The 25,196-nt window shown below is 36.0% G+C and overlaps 1 protein-coding gene across 4 annotated transcripts in view; it reads left to right on the top strand.

Annotated features, from left to right (window-relative positions):
* Positions 1-4: 4 nt before the first annotated feature.
* LOC123683969 (serine/threonine-protein kinase minibrain) overlaps positions 5-25,196 on the top strand; it is a 63,253-nt gene continuing 38,061 nt past the window's right edge. Inside the window, exons 1-2 of one of the 4 annotated variants that reach the window (XM_045623004.1) lie at positions 5-998; positions 17,397-17,738. In XM_045623004.1, coding sequence (XP_045478960.1) covers positions 932-998; positions 17,397-17,738 — 409 coding nt within the window. In that variant the 5' untranslated portion in view covers positions 5-931. Of the gene's footprint in view, positions 999-3,099; positions 3,217-5,479; positions 5,613-17,396; positions 17,739-25,196 lie in introns of those variants that run through there. The other 3 variants (XM_045623005.1, XM_045623006.1, XM_045623007.1) reach the window with 3 other exon arrangements.

Below are 25,196 nucleotides of genomic sequence, written 5' to 3'. Positions count from 1 at the left end.
CGAAGCCACCGATTGAAAGAGCACAGATGTAGCGATGTCTGTCTCCGCGAGAGTTTAGTGTTTTGATCCGAATCATAACACGCCCAGCGGGGTGATGCCATGTTGCGTATTTCGTTTGCATGAGTCCAAATACAAACCAGAGAATAGGGTTAACAGCAGATAGTGTGCGGGACGTGCGTTCGAACAGTCAGGAAATCTGTGTGAAACGTGCAATTTTCGGCAAAGTGATCGAAGAATGCGACACGTGGATAAGTATATTAAATAGGAGTGAAAAGCTACCGACATTAATGGATAGGTGTTCAATTATTGTTTGCGACGTCTTGGGAGGTTATCTGGCTGCTACAGTGAAGCAAGACGGTTCGTAAGGAACTGCTCTGTTGTTGTTCGATCCAGTGAAGCAATATAATTTTGAATCGACGCGTATTGCACGCACATTTGTTGTTATTTTGTTTGTGTGTTTTTGACCCGAATGTGAAACGAGTGTAGAAGCAGTTTGAATCGAGGTCGAGTCCATTCTGTAGACTAGGGGTGTCCGCATTTATATAGGCATACTAGTTTGCATTGTTTACCTGTGAATTTGTGATCGCAATTGGGGTACATTCGCAGTGAATCAATCAAGGAACATCTGAAAGTTTGTTTACTAGTAAATCATCAACTGGTGAGCTCATCTCGATCTCGATCTATGGGATTGACAGAACGCCGCTCTAGTGTCTCTGTCGCGGTAACTGTTTGTTATCGTTCCTTCTCTCTCTCGAGTATAGGGCGGAAGTACCAGTGCCTCTAGGAGCATCAGCATCAACGTTTGGCCTTGGATCGACTCAACGAGGTTAGTGGCCTCAATCATGCTGGATTGTTTATCCGGTGACAGCATGGAAATCTTGCTTTTCTGAGGTGTTTTTAAATCTGCTTCATCTGTTTGTTCCCGCGGTCTATGGTCTCGCCGATGGCGTGGCACAAACATGACCACCTGATGTCTATGGATAAAAATAAACAAAAAAGTGAGTAGTAGGATATGCTATTGCTCCCAGACTCTGCGATGATCGATATATTTGTCTACAAACTCAAATAGGCATTCAGTAAATTTGAATTTATATAGCTGCAGCTATCATTACATTAGTATGTTTATTATTGAGATATCCGTTCTCATTTTTTGTCTATTCACAATGTGGGTAATAGCTCTTGATCAGGATTGACACTTCGAGAGAGACTATAGAAGATCCAATATTACCTTTTTCTGCATTGTTTACCACTGAGAGTGGATTGCATTTTGTCTATACGTATTTCAATATTTCAGATCCTCATATACATTTTCTCCTTTTTTCTAGAATTATTTTTAGTGTCATGTGACGGTGATATCCTAAACAGATAATCTATTTTGAATGAATAATTTTTCATTAGTTTTTCTGCATGGTAGTAGTGTTGGGAAGTAAAAGTGATCAAATTTAACTTTTTTCAGGTATATTCATATGCTGAAGTTGAAGTAAACTTGATCTCAATAATGAAAATTATGCGTCAGTTAAAAATTTTCTTATTTAATTGCCTTGGCAGGTAAACTGTTTTTTAAGAAATTTTATAACATTCCGTGAAGTAGGTACCTACTATTAGAATTGATTAAGATAATAGGATAACATTAAGTGCATTTAAGCCGAGATTTAAGCTTATCTAACGCTGTTATGAAAAACACAATTTGTTATATCTTCCAAGAATCTGTGTGCTCTTCAAGATTTTATGTTGAATATAAAAATTTCAATAATTCAAAATAACTGAGTAATTTTCTTATGAATTATTTTTTTAAATAAATTAAAAATTGGACCATGTGTTTTATTTCTCTTTCAATTTTTCTTGATTAAATTAATTTGACATTTCTTCAGATTCAAAAGTGCAAGTAGCATTTTGGTTTGGTAGTACTGTGTATGATTCCTTTGTATTGAAGAGTATTTTTCCAGAAACATAAAAGTTAGAAAGCTTCTATTGGTCTGCAAAATTTATCCTCAATAAGAGAAGCGACAATCATGAAGTATCTCTTACACCAAACATATTTCTTGAAGACTAATCCGAAATCTAAATAAATACGAAAACAAATCACCAAGGTAAACAAAGTGGGAAAGGTTTATGTTGATTCTGTCATCTGTCAATCCTGTCTGGTCCTTTTGGATGAGATAACCTGAAATTAATACGTCCTTGATTAACTGCCCAACTTTTTACTAATACCTATATTATATAAGTTGATAATGTGATCTGATTGCATTGTGAAATAGGTGTTGTTTTTTAGTAGTTGTAGATCTAATAACGAATGGATTTACCAATGATTAAGGTAGTGTATCTATTGCAGATGCAGACTCGATTAATAATAAACGATTAAATTGTTTTCAAACACTTTTGAGGATATTTGAAACAGAAAGGTTATTGGGTATGTAGTCAAACTTGAACAATTTTAGCTCTTTATTGCTTCAGCCAAGCTTTCGGACAATAACTTGTTCTTTTTCAGGGCTACTGAAAATTACATAAAGTTGTAAAAAAACACAAAGAAATCAATACAGCAGAACTTACATCAATGTGAGTATTAAATGTTAAAAATATTTCAATGTCCATATATAATATGTAACATGCAAGGAAATAACTATATTTTTCTGAATCTTAACACTAGAATTAAACAACGAGTCAAATCTTAAAAGACATATAAAAATTCAAATAAAAGAATAATGTCAAGGGTTAAAAACAGAAAAAACTATAAAACGCCTTATAATTCCTCATTTTGTGACGTCACTCGCCCTCTGTTGTCGTTCCTTTCTGTGTCTCTTGTCTTTGTGTTTTTTCTATGTTTTTAACCCTTGACATTATTCTTTCATATGTCTTTTAAGATTTGACTCGTTGTTTAATTCTAGTGTTAAGATTCAGAAAAATATAGTTATTTCCTTGCATGTTACATATTAAATATGGACATTGAAATATTTTCAACATTTAAGACTCACATTGATGTAAGTTCTGCTGTATTGATTTCTGTGTGTTTTTTTACAACTTTATGTAATTTGCAGTAGCCCTGAAGAAGGACAAGTTATTGTCCGAAAGCTTGGCTGAAGCAATAAAGAGCTGAAATTGTTCAAGTTTGACTACATGCCCGATAACCTTTCCGTTTCAAATTATAAATTGTTAGTCGAGATTTACAAGTAGTTTTGAGGATATACCTATAATATATTTACGTTTTCTCGCATAAAGGTAAGTAAGATGTATAAAACAGTCAACAGTTGGTGCGTTAATTTTTTGCGTATAATTTTCTTGATCTTCTGAAATTCCAGATAGGTACCTATCTTCAATAGAAGAGTTGCTTACTTCATAAAAAACATCAAAGAGTTTGCATGCTACAAATGACGTTTATTACGAGACCTTCAATTCATTCGCATTTTCTATAATTTGGATTACGTAGATAATCACAGATATTTCAAGAATATTTTGTTTATGAATACACGATTCTTGTACTGTATACAAAATATTACAATCTTGAGCAAATTAGTACATATTAAATTATTGAATTGGAATACGAGGATGAGAAAAAATTTGATGTTTGTTATTCTTGATGGAGCATAGAAATAAATCGGCAGTACATTTGTCATGCATTTAACATATTTCCTATTTTTTCTGATTTTATATTTTCTTCTCAATAAAAAAATTGAATCGATTCAAGTGAATTATAATCTGATCACTTTCATTTCAATTTTCTGCAATGAGGAGGATATCCTTATCCAATTATAATTATAATTAATAAGAGGAACGAAAATCACCTTGTAACTGATGCATTTGTTTTGATGCCAACATTCGTCACTCCTTGTCTGACGGGACACTATAGCAGTAGCGTAACACAATCTGATTAATCCCGAAATTATCAATTCATGCTCAAAAATAGTTTACAATGTGATTTATTCATAAAAATTCATTCTTGTTTCAAAAGGGTCAATGTTTTTCTCAGTTTAATGATTTAGCTATTGTGACCTTATGAAAAAAGGATTCCTGATAAAGCATTCAACAATCAAATCATGATTCTCCACGCCTATGGCTCGCACACACAATCGGCTAGCTCGATTGTGATTGGTGACACTAAACTTCCATCTCTCTTGTATTCGGGATCGAGCACAAATATTTACTTTCCATTCCTTCTATCTATATTCTAAGACATACCTATATGCTATAATTTATTAGGTGTACAACTTTGCTTCCGCCGTTATGCAAGAGATGGCTGTAGCGGTAAGTGGTAGTCGAAATAAATAGATGGTAGATGTCATACAATAAGCTTAGGTATTTGTAAACAAAACGCCATCGAAATACATATTAGTCGATTTGTGTCTGCATCATGAAGTTATTATCGATTGAACATGTCAGCTTACGAGCCAAGTTCTCGTTATTTGCTGTTTTAATTTTCTTCTTTGATATGAAGAAATCTGCGGCTGAGGCTCATCGAATGCTCTCAAATACTTATGGTGAGGCCGCTATTAGTGAAAAAACGTGCAGAGAGTGGTTTCAACGCTAGAAGATGCAGAAAATCATGACGATATCCTGGCTATGCTTCCACGTCGACGGCCAAACTTGATATTCACGCTTCCAAGGTCATGCTCAGTATTTGGTAGGACCAGCTCGGCATAGTGTTTTATGAGTAGTTAAAACCGACTGAAACAATTATAGGCGATTGTTTTCGAACGTAATTAATCCGTTTGAGCCTAGAATTAAAAGACAAATGGCCGCAATACAACGAGGGACATGATAAAGTGATTTTATAGCATGGCAATGCTCGATCCCATGTTGCGCAAGGGGTAGATATACTTGGAAAGTGACCATCACTTGTTTCGATCAATGGCACACGGCCTGGCTTACCAGCACTTCCGGTCTTATGAAGAAGTCAAAAATTGGACCGATTCGTGAATCGCTTTCAAAGATGACCAGTTTTGTCAACGCGGGATTGGTAATAAACGGTGAAAGCAAAGTTGTTTGCCTATGTAAAATGAAGTCAATTACATATACATCGAGATTTACATTTAAAAAAATAGAAATGTGTCAGTTTTTATCATTCGTTTAGAATAGTTGGACATTAAAGATACATAGAACTTAGGACTGATGGGAAATCTATTTTTATTCTCTTATCCTTTACATGTGCTTGGTTAGTTATTTTTCGTCTTTTATCCGTTTATGAAAAATAGAGTGTTGACACTAGTCTATTGACCATAAAGTTTCAGTGAATCGTAAGTGTAGGAAACGATGAAGTTGCATCTGAGATCGTGTCTCCGGTAAAATGGCCAACTAACAAACTATTCTCGGTCGAGCGCCTATCGTAGGTGGCGAGACATTTTACGTTCGTAATAAATTTGGCAGCCCAACAAGAAGACGATGTGTATGCAACGCCACTAAATATAACAATTGACCGAGCAATTGACACTAGAGTTCGAGCAGAATGTTCCTAAATAGTCGCCGCGATTTTTACAGGCAGATTTTGATACTTGCGACGTTGCCTTTTTGTCTCTACTTCTTTTTTGAAGAACTGACCTACGTGGTTTGGTTTCCTGAACGATGTTTTTAAAAGTGATCATTTGAAAATTTGGAAGTGAGCGCAATGGAACTGTTTTGAGGTAACCATATCGTTCCTTTCTTTCGAAATATGTTTATTTATATTTTGTTTTAATTCTACATTTGTTGTGATACATGATCTTGGTGGAGTTGCCATATTTTTCCCTTAAAGCAATAAAGAGCATGCTGTATCTATCCAAAAATCGAATGGAAAATACTTCCGTCCTATGTTTATATTTTTTGGGAAGATGAAAGATATTTACATAAAATTTGATACAAAAATCAGTTGTTATAACATGCTTAGCAAAGTATTATCATAGTATCTGTGGCTATTCAGTGACTTTCCGCTAATCATAATCGAATTTACATTGGTCAAAATCAAATCGACAACTTCAATTTCAAACTGCCATTAATCTCGGCATTGATCAAAAGCAACCTGTCAATAATCATTATCATTTTAATACAAGTGGACTACAAATTGTTAATAAACAAAATCAAATTGTCGGTGGTCACCAAATCGACATTAAATAAAATGCCGAATTCAATTTGATGAATTTGGACATTTTGCAAAAAAAAAGATATCCTAAGATTTATTCCTGCTGCATTGAATAGACAAGACAGTATATTTTAATTGACGATTCAAAACTCATTAATTGTTTCAATCGATAATCAACTCGATAAATAGTTATTATCAAGGTTATTATATATTTCTGCTACTTTTATTTAAAGTCAATTTTATGACAACTGCCAATTTGATTTTGTTTATTATCAATTTGAAGTCGACTAGTGTTAATATGAATATTTCCTTCCTGTCAAAAATTCTATATAAATGGAGTGCAATTATCGAAAATTACAGCGATAATTGCATTGTAGGAAGCGAAAGAGCACTGCGATAATTGTTCTGTTCATAGATGCATAGTTTCTATGCATCTTACATAGTTCGAATCTATGGCATCTATGGAATCTATGTCACTTTGACAAGTTAACAGTTTATTCGGGAAATATTCCCCCGAATTACACTCGTGCTTCAAAATGACCGGATAATTTCGCATTCCAGCGTGTTTTCTTTGAAAAACTGCATTCGGTGATGAACTAGGTATGCAGTTCTCATGACAACACGCTGTCATGCAAAATTATCGGTAATTTTGATGCACTTGTGCAATTACTTACGATAATAATTATTGATAGTTTGCTTTTGATTAATGCTAGTTGGAAATTGAAGTTGACTATTTGATTTTGACTTATACCATTTTGATTATGATTAGCGCCAATTCGAAGTTGAAAAAAAATCAATCGAAAGTACTGCGAATTTTACACTGGATCATTTTATTTTCTTCCTAACTGATTAGTAGGTGCGAATGCAGGGTCTTGTGATTGATACAACCCCGTTTCTTTCTATATTTCTTAGAAAAATGGATATCGGATATTCAGAACACACTACTAAAACGAATTCTTGTTGATATCCTGGAATGTTGTAAATGAATAAATGAAAAAGTAGTCCTCGAGTGGGTGATGCGGCAACACGGTAAATCGGGTCCAGCAATGCGGTTATCTATTTTCAATCCGTCTCATTTTATCAAGTCTAGTCCGACAAAGCGCCGCGTATTTTTAGAGTAGAAAACTAGTTTCGAGTGCTACCTACCCGTGATGCATTTCCTATTCTCTTTCTTTATGTGGCCAATGTGCTTTTTAAGAATGAACGCGATCTTGACGTTGGAAGTGTTTTTCAGGAACTGGTTTATATTGCTTATTAGAGGGTAATTTCACTAGAAGTCTAACATATTCTTCATTAATTATACCTTTTCAAGAAAATGATTTCACAGTCGCGACTGTGAAATCATATGAGAAGCCTAAGCAGTCAATGCCGAATTTAAGTTGAATATCTTGAGAAGGGCAGAAGCTACGAGAAAAAAATTTGAAAAAAAAAACGAATTCTAACATCCTGTATCTCAAAAACAAAACGTTGGTGGCCCCATGTTTACAGGATTTTTTCTTAATATGATAAAAAATAATAAATATCTTCAGAAATATCGACTTCATTACCATGAATGAAGACTACCATAATATTTGCGTAGAAAGTTTTGGATAATGAAAAAATTATGGTAAAATTGTAATTCCGCCAGTGGATGAGGATTTTGGGATAATCAACCAGTCACTCTCAATCTTCTTCTTGCTTCCTATATTCTCTCCACAAGTTGTGCACGTTGAAAATCTAACGATGTTAGATCCGGACTTCTCGCTGGCCACGAAATAGGTCCTCTCTTACTCAAAATAAGATCAATGGATAGCTATCTCTCAAAAATGTAGCAACGAAACCAATAAATAACCTAAAAGAATAAGTGGATATAAATGTCAAAATTTTCAAGGAGAATCTCCGAAATTAGGCCTGAAAAAACGCATGTCGCAGATGTCGCAGATCGATGGCGTTCTCGCCATCGATCTGCGAGAGACAAGTGCGTAGAAATGGGGAGTAATGACTAACCCCCACCCCCCCCAGTTTTTCCAAATTTTCAGAAATTTCAGAATTCTCTCAGAGATGAAAAACGAAAATTCTTCCATGAAATGAACCAATACTCTTATAACTTTTCTTTAAAATCGACTCGACAGCAAAAAATCGTACCCTTTTACGGTTTATGAGTTTATTATCGCTTTCAAGATGATTACTATTATTGCACTACGAGCACGTCTATGTCCGAGGTTTATTATTCTCCTTATCTATTATTTTTATGTTTTGTCGGCGTCTCCCTTGTTTAGCCATCTGTGATTATTGCATTTCTCGTCGGTATACACTTACACGTTGTTTTCGGTTTTTTTGTGTCATTTTCATCACAACAATTCAATACTGCAGTTATCGAAGAACTGTACTGAGTTATTCGCATCGAAAAACTGTTGTGTTTTACAATTCCATGTGTTTCATTCAAATTGCAATTCATTTGTGAAGACGTCAGTTTTGAATTGACTATACAGGGTGTACCTAAATTGGAGGTACAAACGAAAATGACAGATTTACACAAGCATAAGCTATTTAACTTGAATTTGGCATAGATATTCCAATTCAAAGTTTTTTTCATGTGATATGCTTATTTTGAATGCTAATCTACAGAGTGATATTTTTTCTGGAAGGGTGCCCGCTTCTTTTTACCAGAACTATTTTTTGGTGAACCACTGGTATTTTAGGAAAATGTAAAAAGAAACTCTGGTCCAGTACTACACTTCATGGTTTCTTGTCGGTTCTTGTCAAAAAATTTCTCAGTTATCCTCAGGAAAATTCAGATTGTGATAAAATCCCAGTGAGCTGTGATGACTAAATAATTAATTATAAGTTTTGGTACTTACTTATTTACCCAATCTGAAGAGAAGATCAATAAAGATTCGATAAATTGTTATATGCATCATGAAAGGTAGGACTACAAGAAGTCAAGAAACACCCTGTTTCTCGAAATAAAACATTTCCGGGCCAATATATAGCACATTCTATTCTTAAAATTATTCAAGGAATTTTTCATTTTTCTTCGTACATTCAATTTAGGAACAATCGAATCAAAAAAATGCTATTATTTCGAGTAATTTTTAGTTCAAACTTCGTTATCAAAATTTGTTCCCCATATTACAGATATGAGTAAACGTTGTCATCAATTTTTTTCGATTACCCCCTCCCAAGAAAAAAAAAATCTACGCCCTTGGCGAGATAAATTCAGCTCAGAAATAGGCAAGAAAAAAAAAATCGCGGTGCACATCTAGAATGCACTCGGTCTTGAAGGCATCGATTCAAAGATCGAAAGGGCGGCAGAATTCGCTGCAAGTACTGTCGGCCGTCGGCAGAGGAGCTGCCTCCAGTTCGACGAAGGAAAAGAAGAACCGGGGCGAAATGTGAAAATGTGTGCAGTCGTATCGATCGTCTATGCGCAAAATCAGACGCCGATTCGAGCGACATTTTGCGGAAGGTTTTGCCTTTCTGCAACCGGTGGTCTGCCACATGGGGCTATCCTCGATCCGGAGGTGAACGGCACCGATATAAACAATAATAGAGACGGCAAATAACCTTGAAACTACACAAAATGCGCAGGGGGCTCACTGGAAGGACCGGGAAATGCAGACATTATTAGTTATCGTTTAATCATTACCTCAACCCTTAACTGACGACACTCAAGTGTAATTGGTGACAGGGAGTCTACGAGACTCCGCCATTCATTGAGAAACAATAAACAAATTTTCTTAGAGATAAAAAAAAAAACAAAATTTGTAGCATTTTCACTTCTAGCGGACAACCAAACTTCCCAGAATCACCATTTCACTTGTCTACATGTTATATGAATAACTGCAACTGCCCTTCTATCGCTAAAGTAGATACAGTTGAATATCTTGGACTGTATCGAGGACTCTACTATGTTTTTCATAACTTAAAAAATGTTCTCAGTGAATTCATGTTACTGAGAGTATATGAGTCTTTAGTTCTATCGAATATTTCCCTCCTGTCAAAAATTCTATGTAAATGGAATGCAATTATCGAAAATTACTTACGAATATTTCCCTCCTGTCAAAAATTCTATGTATCTGGAGAACAATTATCGAAAATTACAGCGAATATTTCCCTCCTGTCAAAAATTCTATGTATCTGGAGAACAATTATCGAAAATTACAGCGATAATTGCATTGTAGGAAGCGAAACTGCACTGCGATAATTGTTCTGTTCATAGATGCATAGTTTCTATGCATCTTACATAGTTCGAATCTATGGCAATTCCATTCTAAATCAGTTTGACAAGTGATGTAACAGTTTATTCGGGAAATATTCCCCCGAATTACACTCGTGCATCAAAATAACCGGATAATTTCGCATTCCAGCGTGTTTTCTTTGAAAAACTGCATTCGGTCATTTTCATTTTTGGAGAAAGAGCCCGACACCGAAGGTGGAGGGCTCTTTCTCCAAAAATGAAAATGAACTCATGCAGTTTTTATGACAACACGCTGTCATGCAAAATTATCGGTAATTTTGATGCACTTGTGCAATTACTTACGATAATTGCATTGTAGGAAGCGAAACTGCACTGCGATAATTGTTCTGTTCATAGATGCATAGTTTCTATGCATCTTACACAGTTCGAATCTATGGCAATTCCATTCTAGATCAGTTTGACAAGTAATGTAACAGTTTATTCGGGAAATATTCCACCGAATTACACTCGTGCATCAAAATGACCGGATAATTTCGCATTCCAGCGTGTTTTCTTTGAAAAACTGCATTCGGCCCTCCACCTTCGGTGTCGGGCTCTTTCTCCAAAAATGAAAATGACCGAATGCAGTTTTTATGACAACACGCTGTCATTCAAAATTATGTTGAAAAACCAAAACGCACATATATACAGAAAAATGTTACCCATTATATACTAACAATCTGGAATAAATTACCTCAATATTTTAAAAGTAGGCATATTGTACAACAAAAGAAATCGTTAAAAAAATTTTTGCTTCGAAAATGTTATTATAGTGTTAAAGAATTCATGGATGATGAAGATTTAAATGAACTTTAGAGTAATTAATTATTAGATAGTGTTAAGGATTTTTAGGATAGGTTGTAGCTTAAAGTTAATAGTAGGTTATAGGTTTTTTTGAATTTGTTGTTGTAACGTGATTCACATCTGTAAGATATAATGGATCAAATAAAGTAAATCTATCTATCTATCTATTGGTAATTTTGATGCACTTGTGCAATTACCTACGAAAACAATTCTTCATATGGCTTCAGATTCGAGAACCATTGTGCGGATTCGACACTTTTAGTACAGAAATGAAACAGAAGATTTTCAAGTCTCTTGGTACATATTTTCTTTTACGCGTTTACGGCCGTCACCACAGAATAAAAGTACTGCCTCAAGCTGATAAAGCCACAGAAATGAATTGATCATATCTATGAAACTCAGCAAAGTTCGTACACCCATTTTGCAAAAAAAAATCTGCTTCGAAGAAACTCGGTGAGTCAGAGGACACCAAACCATCATATACCGGGGTTGAGAGTAAGAAAACCAGTTCTTATTAATAAAGCTGCCGGAGTCATCGAACACAACATAACGTTGTAGAAACCACAATACACCTCTATTCAGATCTTGGCCATTAAAGATATGATAGAGGCGACCGTAACGTCGTACGAAACCTTTGTCCGGCAAACATTTTGCGTTCCGGATAGGTTCTTCACCTCTGATGCGAAATATGAGCGACTGATGAACTTGATTCACACGTCTGTCATTTTTGATATCAACTCTCAGAATGGCATTGTTTCAATCTACTCTTCAAGTGAGGTTGAAATCATTCTCTTGGCGGGAAATCTATCATTTAAGATCAAACTGTCAAACTGATTTAGAATGGAATTGCCATAGATTCGAACTGTGTAAGATGCATAGAAACAATGCATCTATGAACAGAACAATTATCGCAGTGCTGTTTCGCTTCCTACAATGAAATCTATATAATTCGAATCACTCGTTTCATTAGAAGATAATAAACCTTTTTTTAATTTCGTAAATCATTCGTGAACGTAAATCAAGCTTCATCTCTAAGGCTAAATTTTCGCATTTTTGGATTCGAACGAGGTTTTTTTTAAGACCCGTTTCGTAACTATACAGGGTGTTCCAATGCCCTTTATAGAGAACTGGGTTTCTTTGAATTCCGAAAATTGGGATTATGATATTTTGCACCGAACTAGAATATTTTTGGAATCTAAATACTTGTACTTCCGGTTCTAATGGAATTGAAAATCATTTTTCAAAAAAAAATTTTTTTTGATTTTTTTTTTCAATTCTCCCAATGGTTTTGAAAATATCATTAAAGTAACTGAAAAAAATATGGACATACCCACGGATAAACCTAGCCAGAGTATGTGAGAATGTCGTGCAACTTTCGAATTCCAGAGATATCATCACAATCAAATATTGCGAACGAAACTTTGTGTTTCAAATAAGAACCATATTTTATTGGATTCTGCGAAGAAAAATAATGATAGTACTATTCTAAAATGATTATGCTCCTATAAATTCAATAATTTCTGAGTTATTCGAGGTTTTCTTGATTTATCTTCTAAGTAGAGTATTTTTTTGAAATTTGTTTCGTAATTTCCTTTTCTTTATTATGAACCACCCTTCTTATGAAATATATGGTCATAGAATATTTTCATGGAACAAATTTGATGAATTTGACATAACATAACAACGTAAAGCAAGAAAATCTCAAATAACAAATTATTGAATCATTGATTCTTATTATTATGATTTTATTAGAAAAACAAAAATTATTGCCAAATTTTCGACACAATATTTGAACATCCATTTTTTTAATTGAAAAATGCATGGCAGTTTTAGTTTTTTTTTTACCTCAAAAATGTGATGACGGTTTATGCTTTATAGGATATCGATAATAAGTCTTATGAACAAAATACTGTCTGTGCATATTTCAACCTCTTCTTTGATTTTTTTGATCGATATTCAGAAAACTATTCGGATTAATGCAACAGTTGGAATGGAAAGTCATTCAGATTTGAGTAGATATATACATAATCATCCCAGTGAAGAAAAAATAAAAAAATTATTTCCATTCCCTGTACAACTGAAAATGTTTCGACCTCAAAAATACTTGAATATCTAATATCTCAATTATCAGATTTCAAATAGACCCAGTTCTTCAAAAACGTCTTTTGGACACTCGAACTTGGGACACCCTCTGTATTGCTCACAAAATTAACAAAACGAGACATCCAATTTCTCCAATTCAATCGCGTCGCCTCGAATCTACCGGCGTCTCCTCCGGCCAAGCAGTCATCAAGTAACCGCCCGGGCGTTATCTACCGCCCGCCCAACAAACGCCCAAAGACACTATGAGGCGTTTCTTCGCATTTTTCATTCAGATGAAACCCCTTTGTATTAATCCGCTGTTTTCTTTTTTTCACACCGTTGTTTCCGATTCTTGATTACTGCAATTATGCGCCCTCATCAGATGCGGCGGTCGGTTATTCTTGAAGAACGCTGAAAAGGCTTCTTCAGTTCTTCGCTTCGAGTGCCCACCTGTTGAATTTTCGAAATGGCCGCGCCAGGGCTGGATTGGCATCTTTTGCTTGCTCGTTTAGTGATACTTGTAAACTGATTAAACTAAAGGGTATTTTTTTTAAGGCTATAGAACTTTAAATTGCAATAAAATAACGATGGATTATTCGATTGACATGAATTTTATTCATCCGCAAGATAATCTTGTGGCATTACATTTTAAATATGATTTCTGGCATATGACCGCCACGGCTGGCTCGGATGTAGTCCAATCTGCACGTCCAATTTTCGATGACTTTTTCCAACATTTGTGGCCGTATATCGGCAATAACACGGCGAATGTTGTTTTCCAAATGGTCAAGGGTTTGTGGCTTATCCGCATAGACCAATAACTTTACATAGTCCCACAGAAAGTAGTCTAGCGGTCTTAAATCACAAAATCTTGGAGGCCAATTCACAGGTCCAAAACGTGAAATTAGGCGGTGAAATTAGATATTTCAATAAATCGATTGTGGCACGAGCTGTGTGTTATGTTGCGCCGTCTTGTTTGAACCACAGCTCCTGGACATCATGGTTGCTCAATTCAGGAATGAAAAAGTTAGTAATAATGGCTCTATACCGATCACTATTGACTGTAACGTTCTGGCCATCATCGTTTTTGAAGAAGTACGGACCAATGATTCCACCAGCCCATAAAGCGCACCAAACAGTCAGTTTTTCTGGATGTAACGGTGTTCTGACATACACTTGAGGATTAGCTTCACTCCAAATTCGGCAGTTTTGTTTGTTGACGTAGCCATTCAACCAGAAGTGCGCTTCTTCGCTAAACAAAATGAAATGGACATATTGCGCGATACGTATTCCGCACGTATTCCATTATTTTCGAAATAAAATTGCACTATTTGCAAGCGTTGTTCAGGCGTGGGTCTATTCATGATGAATTGCCAAACCAAACTGAGAATAAATCACTTGACAGCTGTTAAATCGGTCGCCATCTTGAACAGTAATGCCAACTTAAAGTTATATACCTCGAAAAAAACACCCGTTACATAAAATAAATTTTTTTTAATATGTTTAGCATTTCATATATTATATTCCTCTATAACTAAAATGTTTATTTGTTTAACCTCTATATCTCATTACTTCTGTAAGTCGAATTTAATCAAGAATGATCTGTCTCGAAATACGCATAAGTCGAACTATACATAACTCGAAGAGAAACCTTGGCCCCGTGGTGATTCAACTTAACGAGAGTCCACTGTACTATTATTTGTCCCCTCCAGTCTGCTGGAGACATCCAAAAAGCGTAGCCGAAATATTTTCCGAGGATGGTGCGAGATGAGAGTGACAGCATCAAGCAATGGATTCCGTTCCGATCAAACGTACGAGTTTCGAGTTCTTGCGAGGTTCTTCACCTTACAGTTGTGCGAAACATTATATTATAGTACGCGCCGACTTTTTGCGTTACGTGCTCCTCTATCTCTTGTGTTTCTGCCTTGTCTATCTACCTAAATAGGTGGATGTTCCGAAAGGTTCGACCAGTGGCGGATCTTATTTGTCAGGAGTTCCAAACACGCTCTATTAGTGTGACGTCACACACCGCCATTTTTGGTTCTCCTGTCAGGAATCCAAACAAATAAATTGTCATTCAAATTAGTACAGTGTCGTTGAAGGAATTGGTTTATTTTCATAAATGAGAGTATTTGAGGAACGATTTTACTATTAATTGATAGACCGAAGGAACGAGGTTAATACCAGTTAGTTTGAATCCTGTATAATTCCCCAGATTTTGTAAAAAGCCGTGTTTAGTATTTGAACTTCAAGTTCCAACTTACTGGCATTAATCTCGTTCCTTCTGTCTATCAATTAATAGTGAAATCGTTTCTTAAATAATGTTATTTATCAAAATAAGCCAATTTCTTCAACGACAACGTACTAATTTGAATGAAAATTTGTTTAATTGGATTCCGAACACTAACAGGAGAACTAAAATGGCGGTGTGTGACATCATCACTAATAGAGCGTATTCGTTGTCTAGTGAGGGGATTTCAGAAATCGAATGTTCACGACTCCAAGGTCATGCTTAGTGTTTGGTGGGACCAGCTCGGCGTAGTGTATTATGAGATATTGCAACCGACTGAAACAATGACAGGCGATCGTTATCGAACGCAATTAATGCCGTGCATTGAAAGACAAACGGCCGCAATACAAAAAAAAAATATAATTTGAAAACATCGAGAGTCATGATGAAATGATTTTACAGCATGACAATGCTCGACCCCATGTTGCGAAAGTGGTCAAGACATGCTTGGAAACGTTGAAATGGGAAGTCCTACCCACCCGCTGTATTCTCCAGATGTTGCTCCCTCGGACTATCACTTGTTTTGATCAATGGCACACGACCTGGCTAACCAGCACTTTCGGTCTTATGAAGAAGTAAAAAATTGGATCGATTCGTGCTTCGCTTCAAAAGATGACCAGTTTTTCAACGCTGGTTTCGTACGCTGCCTGAAAGATGGGAGAAAGTAGTGGCCAGCGATGGATGATACTTTGAATCATAAATGTATAACCAGTTTTCACAATAAAGCCCCGAATTTCGGAAAAAAAAAAGGCGGAAGCAAAGTTGTACGCCTATGTAGCTCAAAGGGATTCTGCTAGTGATTCTGTGATCCCTTCACTAGACAACGAATTTGGGATTTTTTTAGGAAAATAGTTAGCTTTCATTTAAAAGCGAACAAAACTTTATTTTCAAAATATTATTCAATATATCTTCTCCCTGATTGGATACCTAATATAACTGTAACGCCTCTAGACCTTTCAAAAACAATTCTTTATTCTGCTCTGCAAACCGGGCTTCCACAGCTCCTACGACGTTGCATAATGAATTCTGTAAATTCTCTATTTCGCTTACCCCATAATAACGCTGAACCTAAACAAACAATTTCGCATGCGGCAAATTTGAATATGCTCAGAATATTTGAAATCTACACAACACGTGACGCTACACATTTTTCCCAACCACGTTGATCGACTGTGAATCATTTTCCATTGTTTCATTCGGTTTTTCTTGGCACTCGTCCGCTCATCAATACAATCGGAATTTCTGATGTCTTACCGAGAAACGTTAAATCATCCGCGAAGGTATTTCCAATTCAAGAATCTGGACCAGTTGAAGAGACTGGACGTTTGTCGTCGTGATTCATAACGCCCACGATTCAGTAGAGCGTGTTTATTTCTGTGGTTGCACAATAATAGCTTCAAAAAATTAGCCAGATTCTCCGGTAATTCTATGGTTGGAACATTTAACTCTTTGCATCTATAGAATTCCGTCTGATACGAAAATAGAAGAAATCTATGTTCATTCTTACGTAATTCTATAAATTATGATTTCTCGAATGGTTGTTGAAACATTTCCAACGGATTAAAAATAAAGTATTTCACTCGCAAGAGTGAATTTGACACCTTGAAATAGAATTCTATAATATATCATCAACTATGTCGTTGGAAAAGGGTGATCTACTTTTTATTTGAATAATGGTCAACTAGTGGATTGGAAAAAATAATGAAGTCTGATGGATGCAGGAACGATGATTATTTCGAAATAATGCATGAAATATAACAATGATGTTTGAGTTTACCCAAGGAAATATTACATTTAGTGGATGAAGTAGTTTAATACAGATCTAGTAAAACTAACAAATACATCTTGGTGGGTTGAGTAGGTTGTTGAACATTACCCCTTCTGAATGATCACTGGGTGCCAGATTTGGTAAACCCGAAGGCCGTTTTATCAAAATTAATGTCAGCTATTTGTAGGTGACCCACAATACTCGGACTTATATTGCAATAGTGGAAGAGAGTGTAAAGTCCTCCCAAATCTAGGTATCAAAAAGTCCTGGATATACCAACATGCCCTATTTGACCAAATAATGAAGGCTAACGGAGACCTTTTGCCAAAACCAATTGCTCATCTGACTAGGTCGATCGAAAAACCCGAATTTAGTCCGAGGCACCTCCTGACCCTATGTTGGCCCAATTGCACCCCCAAACAAATTCTGGAAGCATCAGAGAAGCCTTGTGGTTATCCCGAGCAAGTACTTAGGTCCTTAAGTGGCAGTGATGGCCATTATATGCCTGTGAAAGGCGATAGATTACACGGTAAGATCGCATGTCTTCTTATGGTTCGTTTTCTTTGACGCGCTTGGAGCTGTCCTATCACCTTCTTGGTCTTCTGTTATTGTATCTTTGGTTCAACTGCCGAAACAGAGGATTGGGGTTTCAATTGTTTGGCATTGGAGGATCTTTCGTTTTCTGGTTAACGTCAAGATTTAAATGTCAAAATTTGAATGGTACTTTCACCACCGGTTAATTAAATTCTTCTGCTGGTGTGAAGTACTTGTTGCTGAAATCACCCCAGAGTGTTTTCTTTTAAGGTATCGATTGACATATGTATACAGAGTGTTTCATCATAAACTGGACAAACTCATATGGCGTGTAGGAGACATCGGCAGAATCATTTTTGCCTTATGACATATACCTCGTTTTCGATGTATAAGCGAGATACGGGGTGTGCAACGTCATTTCTGACTCAATATTCTATTGAGTGTGGTCAGTTATGTATAACTTTTGAAGTCAAATCGTAGTATTTTTGAGTGCTCAATTCAGAAAAGGTGAAGAACCTTGAAAAAAACATTCAAAATGGCGGAAAACCTGCAACGTTTGCAATTTTTTTTGGATTCTGTTTTCATATTCGTATTAGGTATAAAAAAAAGTATCTTCCTCTTCTTCTGAGGCTGAGGAAGAAGAAGAAGATACTTGTTTTATACCTTACATGAATATGAAAACAGAATCCAAAAAAAATTAGATAATTAGAAAAAGTATAATCGTGAGAAATTTTATCAATTTCGGGTGAAATTTTTTGAAATTTTTGTTTCGCTGTAGACATGTAAAAAAAATATGTCAGACAATTATCTAGTAATTCTCAGGAAAATCCAAATTATTATAAAGATCCAGTAAATGTGATGTATAAATTAATTAAAAGTTTCGGTACTGATTTCTGTAGCGAAGATTAATAAAGATTTGATGAACTGTTATAATAATCACAATATATAAGAAATACCCTGCATCTCGAAAACAAAGCGTTTGCGGGCTCATCTTTATATAGGACTTTTTCTTCTCGAAATAACACAAGAAAACTCATTTTCCTTTTTACCTTTAATTTAGGCACACCCTGTATAAAGGGGATCCGTCCGACGGTATCAAAATGGCGATCGTCAATCTAGGCAGTAACAATTTTCGCTTTCAATTAACGACCTGTAAGTTAGAATGTTTAACGATATGAAAATGTTTGACTTATGATCCCGCAATTACCGTTAATTTTGGAACGAAAGCCGACGAGGAATCTCGACTTCCTGAAGTTCCTTAATTGGGGAGGGCGTCGGGACGGTGAAAAGACGCCTTCGGTTTTCTTCTCCTTGAAAAGAGGACCGTCTTTTACGTATTTGATTTCCATGTTTTTTTTTTTAGAAATAGATTTAGTCTACCAACATCTTACGTACGAGATTTTGTCATTATTATTAGCCGAAAATCCCTAATATTCTATGGAGAGTTTTTAAAATTAAATATAACTTCCGGAAAAAATATCTTTCAACCGGTTTGAAATTTTGTTTTATCAAAAACACTGATTTGAATGAACTCGATCTTATCAGTGTATTTTATTTGTAGAGTAACAGCACAGGTGCTTCTGTAATATTCCGTTAGGTACCTACGTTCTACGAATTGATTAAAAATATATCTTTGGAAAAGTTTTATATCTCAGCCATTTTCCTGCTCTTTAATAAAAACGAAAATTTTGTTCCAATTCTGTCCAAGTGACTTTTTGAGTTGACTCAGTCAAAAATCTCTAAAACCAAACATCTTATGGAGAAATGATGAGGTTGATGGTTTTGAACTCAGAACCTCTTGCATTTAATTCTCACTTATGTGAGATACGGGAGTCAACTTTGGAATTTCAAATGGGAACCCCTGTTCTTTATTGAAGATTTGTATTCTACGCTAAAAAATACGAAAGTTTTGTACCAACAATTGTCCAACTATTCGTTGAAACAATTGTCCAACTATTCGTTGAAACAATAGAAAACCTCCTGCACATAGAGATAGACGCCTTGAAAAAGATTCCTATTAGATTTCAAATAACCTTCTTAAAATCGATACATTCTTGTTAATTAATGGAAAGTTTTTTGAACCGATAACAAATAATTTCCCCATTTTCAAATGATCAATGACAGTAAATGTACTGAAAACAAACAGTTCAGCAGAATTTCATGTGAATGATGAATGGAATGGGTACGTTACGGTCGTTGAGACGGGAAATTCAAACTCGAATGCAGAGCCATCTGTAATGATTCGTGAAAAATGGTTGATATGAAACTGTTGCATATTTTGGCGTAAAATAAGAATCTGCAATAAAAAACAGGTTCCTCCATTTGAAAGTTAACTCTCATATCCCCCAAGGGAGAATTGAATGGTGCTGGTTCTGGCATATGTAGACTTCCTCCCAAGGGCGGATTTACGGGGGGGGGGGGTGTAATGGGGGAAATACCCCCCCCCCCATGAATATCGAAACCCTGAAAAAAAGTTACGGAACTTGGTGCACATAAAATATATATCATGCAATAATTTCAAATTACTAATTTCCCAAATATTACAATCAATGACAACTTCCTAAATACGTTATGAGCAAAAACCTTTCAGCACAAATTAAACTGAAAAAACGAGAAGCCTATAGCTATTGTAGTTTTCGAAATATCGCTCGATCAGCCAGAAAACGGACCAAGTGAATACGTAATCTGTATTTTGTTGCAAAAATGCTTCTATTAGGACGTTCTGGTTTCACCGACGACCTCTCGGATTGCTCTGAATCGTTTGTTTTTGTTTATTACATCCAGATGAAGGAGAATAAATAAATATTCGTCGGACTCTTTGAGGGCTGGATATTTCAGTGCCACAGATGGATAATAGCACACACAGGCCGAATCTTATCGTATAATCTGTATAAATGTTCGGCATCAGCAAGTTGTAGAGAACAATTTTTTTCAAGTTTCTTCTTGTACCTCGTACAGTAATTAAGCCTATTTAGATTCGAACGCGCATACGAATAAAATCAGTTGCTACCCCCCTCCATGAAAAAGAGCTATATCCGCCCTTGCTTCCTCCTCAAAACATTAACCTTTTATTTGAAATATTATTTTACCTTGAGATGTTTGCGTTTCGAAATTTTTACTGATTCAACTTGAAAAAAATCACTCGTTTTGTGCATTATATCACAAATTCTCAATAAAAATCTAATTTTCTGCTATTATTGAAGAGGAGGATAATACCTGAGATATGGAACTTTTCAAAAAGAATAATTTTAATCTTTTCGGAAAACTTCCTTCCATTAACCTTTTCTTCGAAATATTTTTCGAAGTCAAACTATGAAGTCAAATTGACAGTTAAATTGAAATTGGCGATCATAGAAGAATATTTAAATGTGAATTCTACATCTAAGATCATCGTCATCTTTGAAAAAAATCCTTTCGTCCAAGAAATTTTCCGCTAAAGCGTCCACACACAGACGGGGCTAACCTGACGCTTGCCAAGACGTTCGCGACCCCGAAAAAAGAAGAGAGGGGGCGGGATGACCGGTCGGCGGCGTCCCGAAATCCCTGACCTCGCAGCACCGCCCCACAAGTGGCAACGGTGAAACGCCAGGACCTGCCGGCACGCCAGACGCCGTGAGCGACGCGCACAGAAAGAACGGCATGCGCCCGATCCTGACGGCGGGCCAGACTTGAAGATCGATACCCCAGCCTCCGACGCCCCCCTCCGCCGCCCCTTCCGCTCCCATTTCGCGAACATCTCATCGCACTTACGGAGACGTCCAGGGCCGGCTCCGAACAGTCGGAGCCGGTTCTGCACCCTCGAAGTTATCGCCCAAAATATTCTGCTCATTTTACAGAAAATCTTTGAGATAATCCATCTGGTTTTTTTCTATTGAATATTTTAATATATATTTTTTTTGTCAAATAGAAGTAATGATACAAGGAATAACCTTTATATATACCTTTATCAAGTAGGTATGACTCGTTTAATTTCATAAGTCGATAATAATGAATACAATAATTGAAGTTTTCAAGTGACTTAAAATTCTATATGAAAAATATTTCTAAAATTCTGTGGATTACCTGTTCATTCTACCATGTCTTTTAGAACAAAATCTTGCGAGAATATCTCTTCTAACTCAAAACAATAACATCGTCATATTTTGACTGACAAAATCATTTATTGATTTAATCAGACGGCAAAGCCATTTTATATTGATAATCATCGAAATGTTCTACTTTGCCTCCGCCGGAGAGAAAAGTGTTGCCTAGCAATGATAACTATTATACTTCATGTCTGTCAAAATTAATTTTGCATGATAACCGTAACTAGGAAAATTTTCCATTGATCAATAATAACAAACGTTAATATGAATGTTATTTTAAGTTGAATCTCCAGATTTTTATGAATTCCAATGCGTTTGAAAAAAATAACATATTTTATTTCGAGGAGAAGTGACTTCATGGCTCATGGTTATCTGCCTCACTACGTTCGGAGAATAAACATAAAATAAGCGTTGAAAAGTGGCAGTTCTTCTCCTTACGAAATAATATACTATTCTTTTCGATTTTTTGACTGACAAGAGGGAGGGAAAAGTTGTTATGTCATCGATGAACGAGAGTTCCGATTACCAACATATAATAATGAAATATAACCATAAAATGATTCCAACACCAAGTGCTGGTCGATTTTGACATATCCAAAACGTCATGAACCAAGCTTAAATATATGGTAAACAATAGTATATTGTACAACAAGTGAGGAAAGTCCAACTTTTCTCGCAAGTGTGGAAGTTTGTGGCACGAGCCTCAAAGGCGAGTGCCGCAAACACACGAGCGAGAAAAGGACTGTCTCCACATGTTGCACACTATACTTTTCCTACAACTGCACGAATTTCAATAATTCAAGTAATGGACTTGATTCAAATCAAAATGGCCTTCGTTGACAGTATGTGCTAATTTATTGCATTTCCATAGTAACGACTCAAAAGCCCAATTTCATTAGTCTACTAAGCGAGGTGTGGGCAAAGTGCCGTGAGAAATAATATTTTCCACAGTATGAGCAATACATAGTTTTGAAATTGGGTAAGCTATGAAGAATACGCTTCTTTTCATAGCAGTTGTAGGAAAAATTGATTATACACGAAATTCTACAGCAGGATAACGCTCGGCCTCATGTTGGTAAACCTGTTAAAATATATCTGGAAACGCTCCAATGGAACGTTCTACCCCAGCCGCCATATTTCCTAGATATTGCGCCGTTAGATTATTGCATGTTCCGGTCTATGGCATATGGTCTGGTTCTTCAGCAGTACTACTCATATGAAGACATCAAAAAATTGCTTTATTCGTGGATAGCCTCAAAAGATGAACACTTTTGTTGAAACAGCATTCGAACTCTACCAGAAAGATGAGAAAAAGTTGAAGCTAACAAAGGACAATACTTTGAATGATTCTCTTGTAACCAGTTTTTCACAATAAAGTTGCTATTTTCATGAAAAAACCAGCGGAAACTTAGTTGCACTCTAAGAACTGTTGAAAAAAATGGTTATAGCCAGTTTTCAATGTCTTTTCACTTCCCCGTTTACTTTTTACACATAAGGAAAACTGTTAGTTAAAATGAAATTAAAACGGAAAATGACCGTCTGTAAGGACCTTTATGTCGTTATGGCGAACGTGGCATGAAGGTGGGGAGGGGATATGGAACGAGATGAAAGTGATTTATTAAATTCGATAATTTATTCGGCTTTATCCGTATCCAGTCCGGCCAATTAGCCACTTCAATTATCGGGGGCATATAGCGAAATTAAAAATTTGTTCGTTCTCGATTGGACCGATTATTTGATACCGTTCGGAGGGAACATGACATTCTGGAATTTCCGGGATGATTCCAGCTAGGCTTCTCTTCAAAAATTGACCGGAACCAATTTTGCTCCCTTTTCGATATTCGGGATATTTCCAGGAAATAATTGAATATTATTTTCAATAAAATGTAGGGTAAGGGACAATTATACAAAATGGTCCATTTTTCTGTAACGACTTTGAGGTGCGAAAAAAAATGAGAGATTTCTGGGAATAATTTTGAGAAAGGAGAGTCAAATGCATTGTTTTCGAGATGAAGGGTCTTAAAATTTGATTTGTTATATAGGAACCGAGATCCACTGGCGTACAAATTTGCTTCCGCAGTTTTTTCCGAAATTCGAGGCTTTATTGTTGAAAACTGGTTATACATTTATGGTGCAAAATATTGTCCATACCTGGCCACTACTTTCTCCTATCTTTCGAGCAGCGTACGAATCCCGCGTTGAAAAAACTGGTCATCTTTTGAAGCTATCCAATTTTGTATTTCTTCATAACACCGGAAGTGCTGGTCCGCTTCAACTCGTACGACACCTAATTTTCTTGTTTCTGAATCACTCCCTTGCGTTTGACACGAGTCTTGATCAAGTAATGTTTCCAATTCTGCATCTTCGAAAACCGTCTCTCTTCTACCGCCATACTGGTCTTCGACGTCAAAATCACCGTTGAAACAACTTTCGGCACGTTCTTTCACTAATAGCGGCCTCACCATAGGTATTTAAGAGCATTCGATGAGTCTTAGCCGCAGATTTCTTCATATCAAAACAGAAAATTAAAACTTCCCGCAAATAACGAGAATTTGGCTCGTAAGCTGACATGTTCAATCGAGAACAACTTTATGATGTAGACACAAATCGACCAATATTTCGATGGCGTTATGTTAACAAGTATCTAAGCTTATTGTATGACATCGACGATCTATTTATTTCGACTACCACTTACCGCTACAGCTATCTATTGCAAAACGGTGGAAGCAAATTTGTACACCTAATACTTTTGCTATTACTGCTATATTCGACTTTTGAGTCTGTTCAAAATAAGTTCATTCGTTTTCTGACATTTAGCAACAGAATTGTAAACGAAAATCACGATTACACGTATGTCCGTAGGATTTTGCCTAGTCTAGTCCATAGCATTTTTAAGATGGTTTCTTTCAGGATTCTTGATCCAATATTGATATTCATTGAAATGTTTCATGTTGCCTTGAGTAGAAAAAAAACTGATTAATCTTGATTAATACATATTAAGTTATCCTAAAAACCAATGCCATCAAGTGAGTTATAAGAAAAGACATTCCAAGAGTGGATAGCTGTTTGGTCAGAGATGAATCCTCTCAGTATTTTCTGGTCCATTCGCGTAAATGTAATCCCTTCGGGTCGAACTGGAGATAAAGAATAGCCGCCAGCTTTACGTCATCGTCCTAGACTTTGAAATGGATTTGTTTGTCTTTCTTTCTCAGAACTCTGACTCAAATCACTTTCCTAACTTATCTTCAGTCTCATCTCCAAGGTCTGATCTGACATTACCCTCTTCATTTTTCCCATCTATAATGAGTCCGCTCTAAAAAAAAACAACGCGTTTATACAATTACAAAAGTTGTTGAATTTGAACTGAC

This window comes from Harmonia axyridis, chromosome 7 (assembly GCF_914767665.1).
Source record: "Harmonia axyridis chromosome 7, icHarAxyr1.1, whole genome shotgun sequence".
Lineage (NCBI taxonomy): Eukaryota > Metazoa > Arthropoda > Insecta > Coleoptera > Coccinellidae > Harmonia > Harmonia axyridis.
The sequence above is the reverse complement of the archived record's forward strand: the minus strand, read 5'-3'. Positions and strand labels throughout refer to the sequence as shown.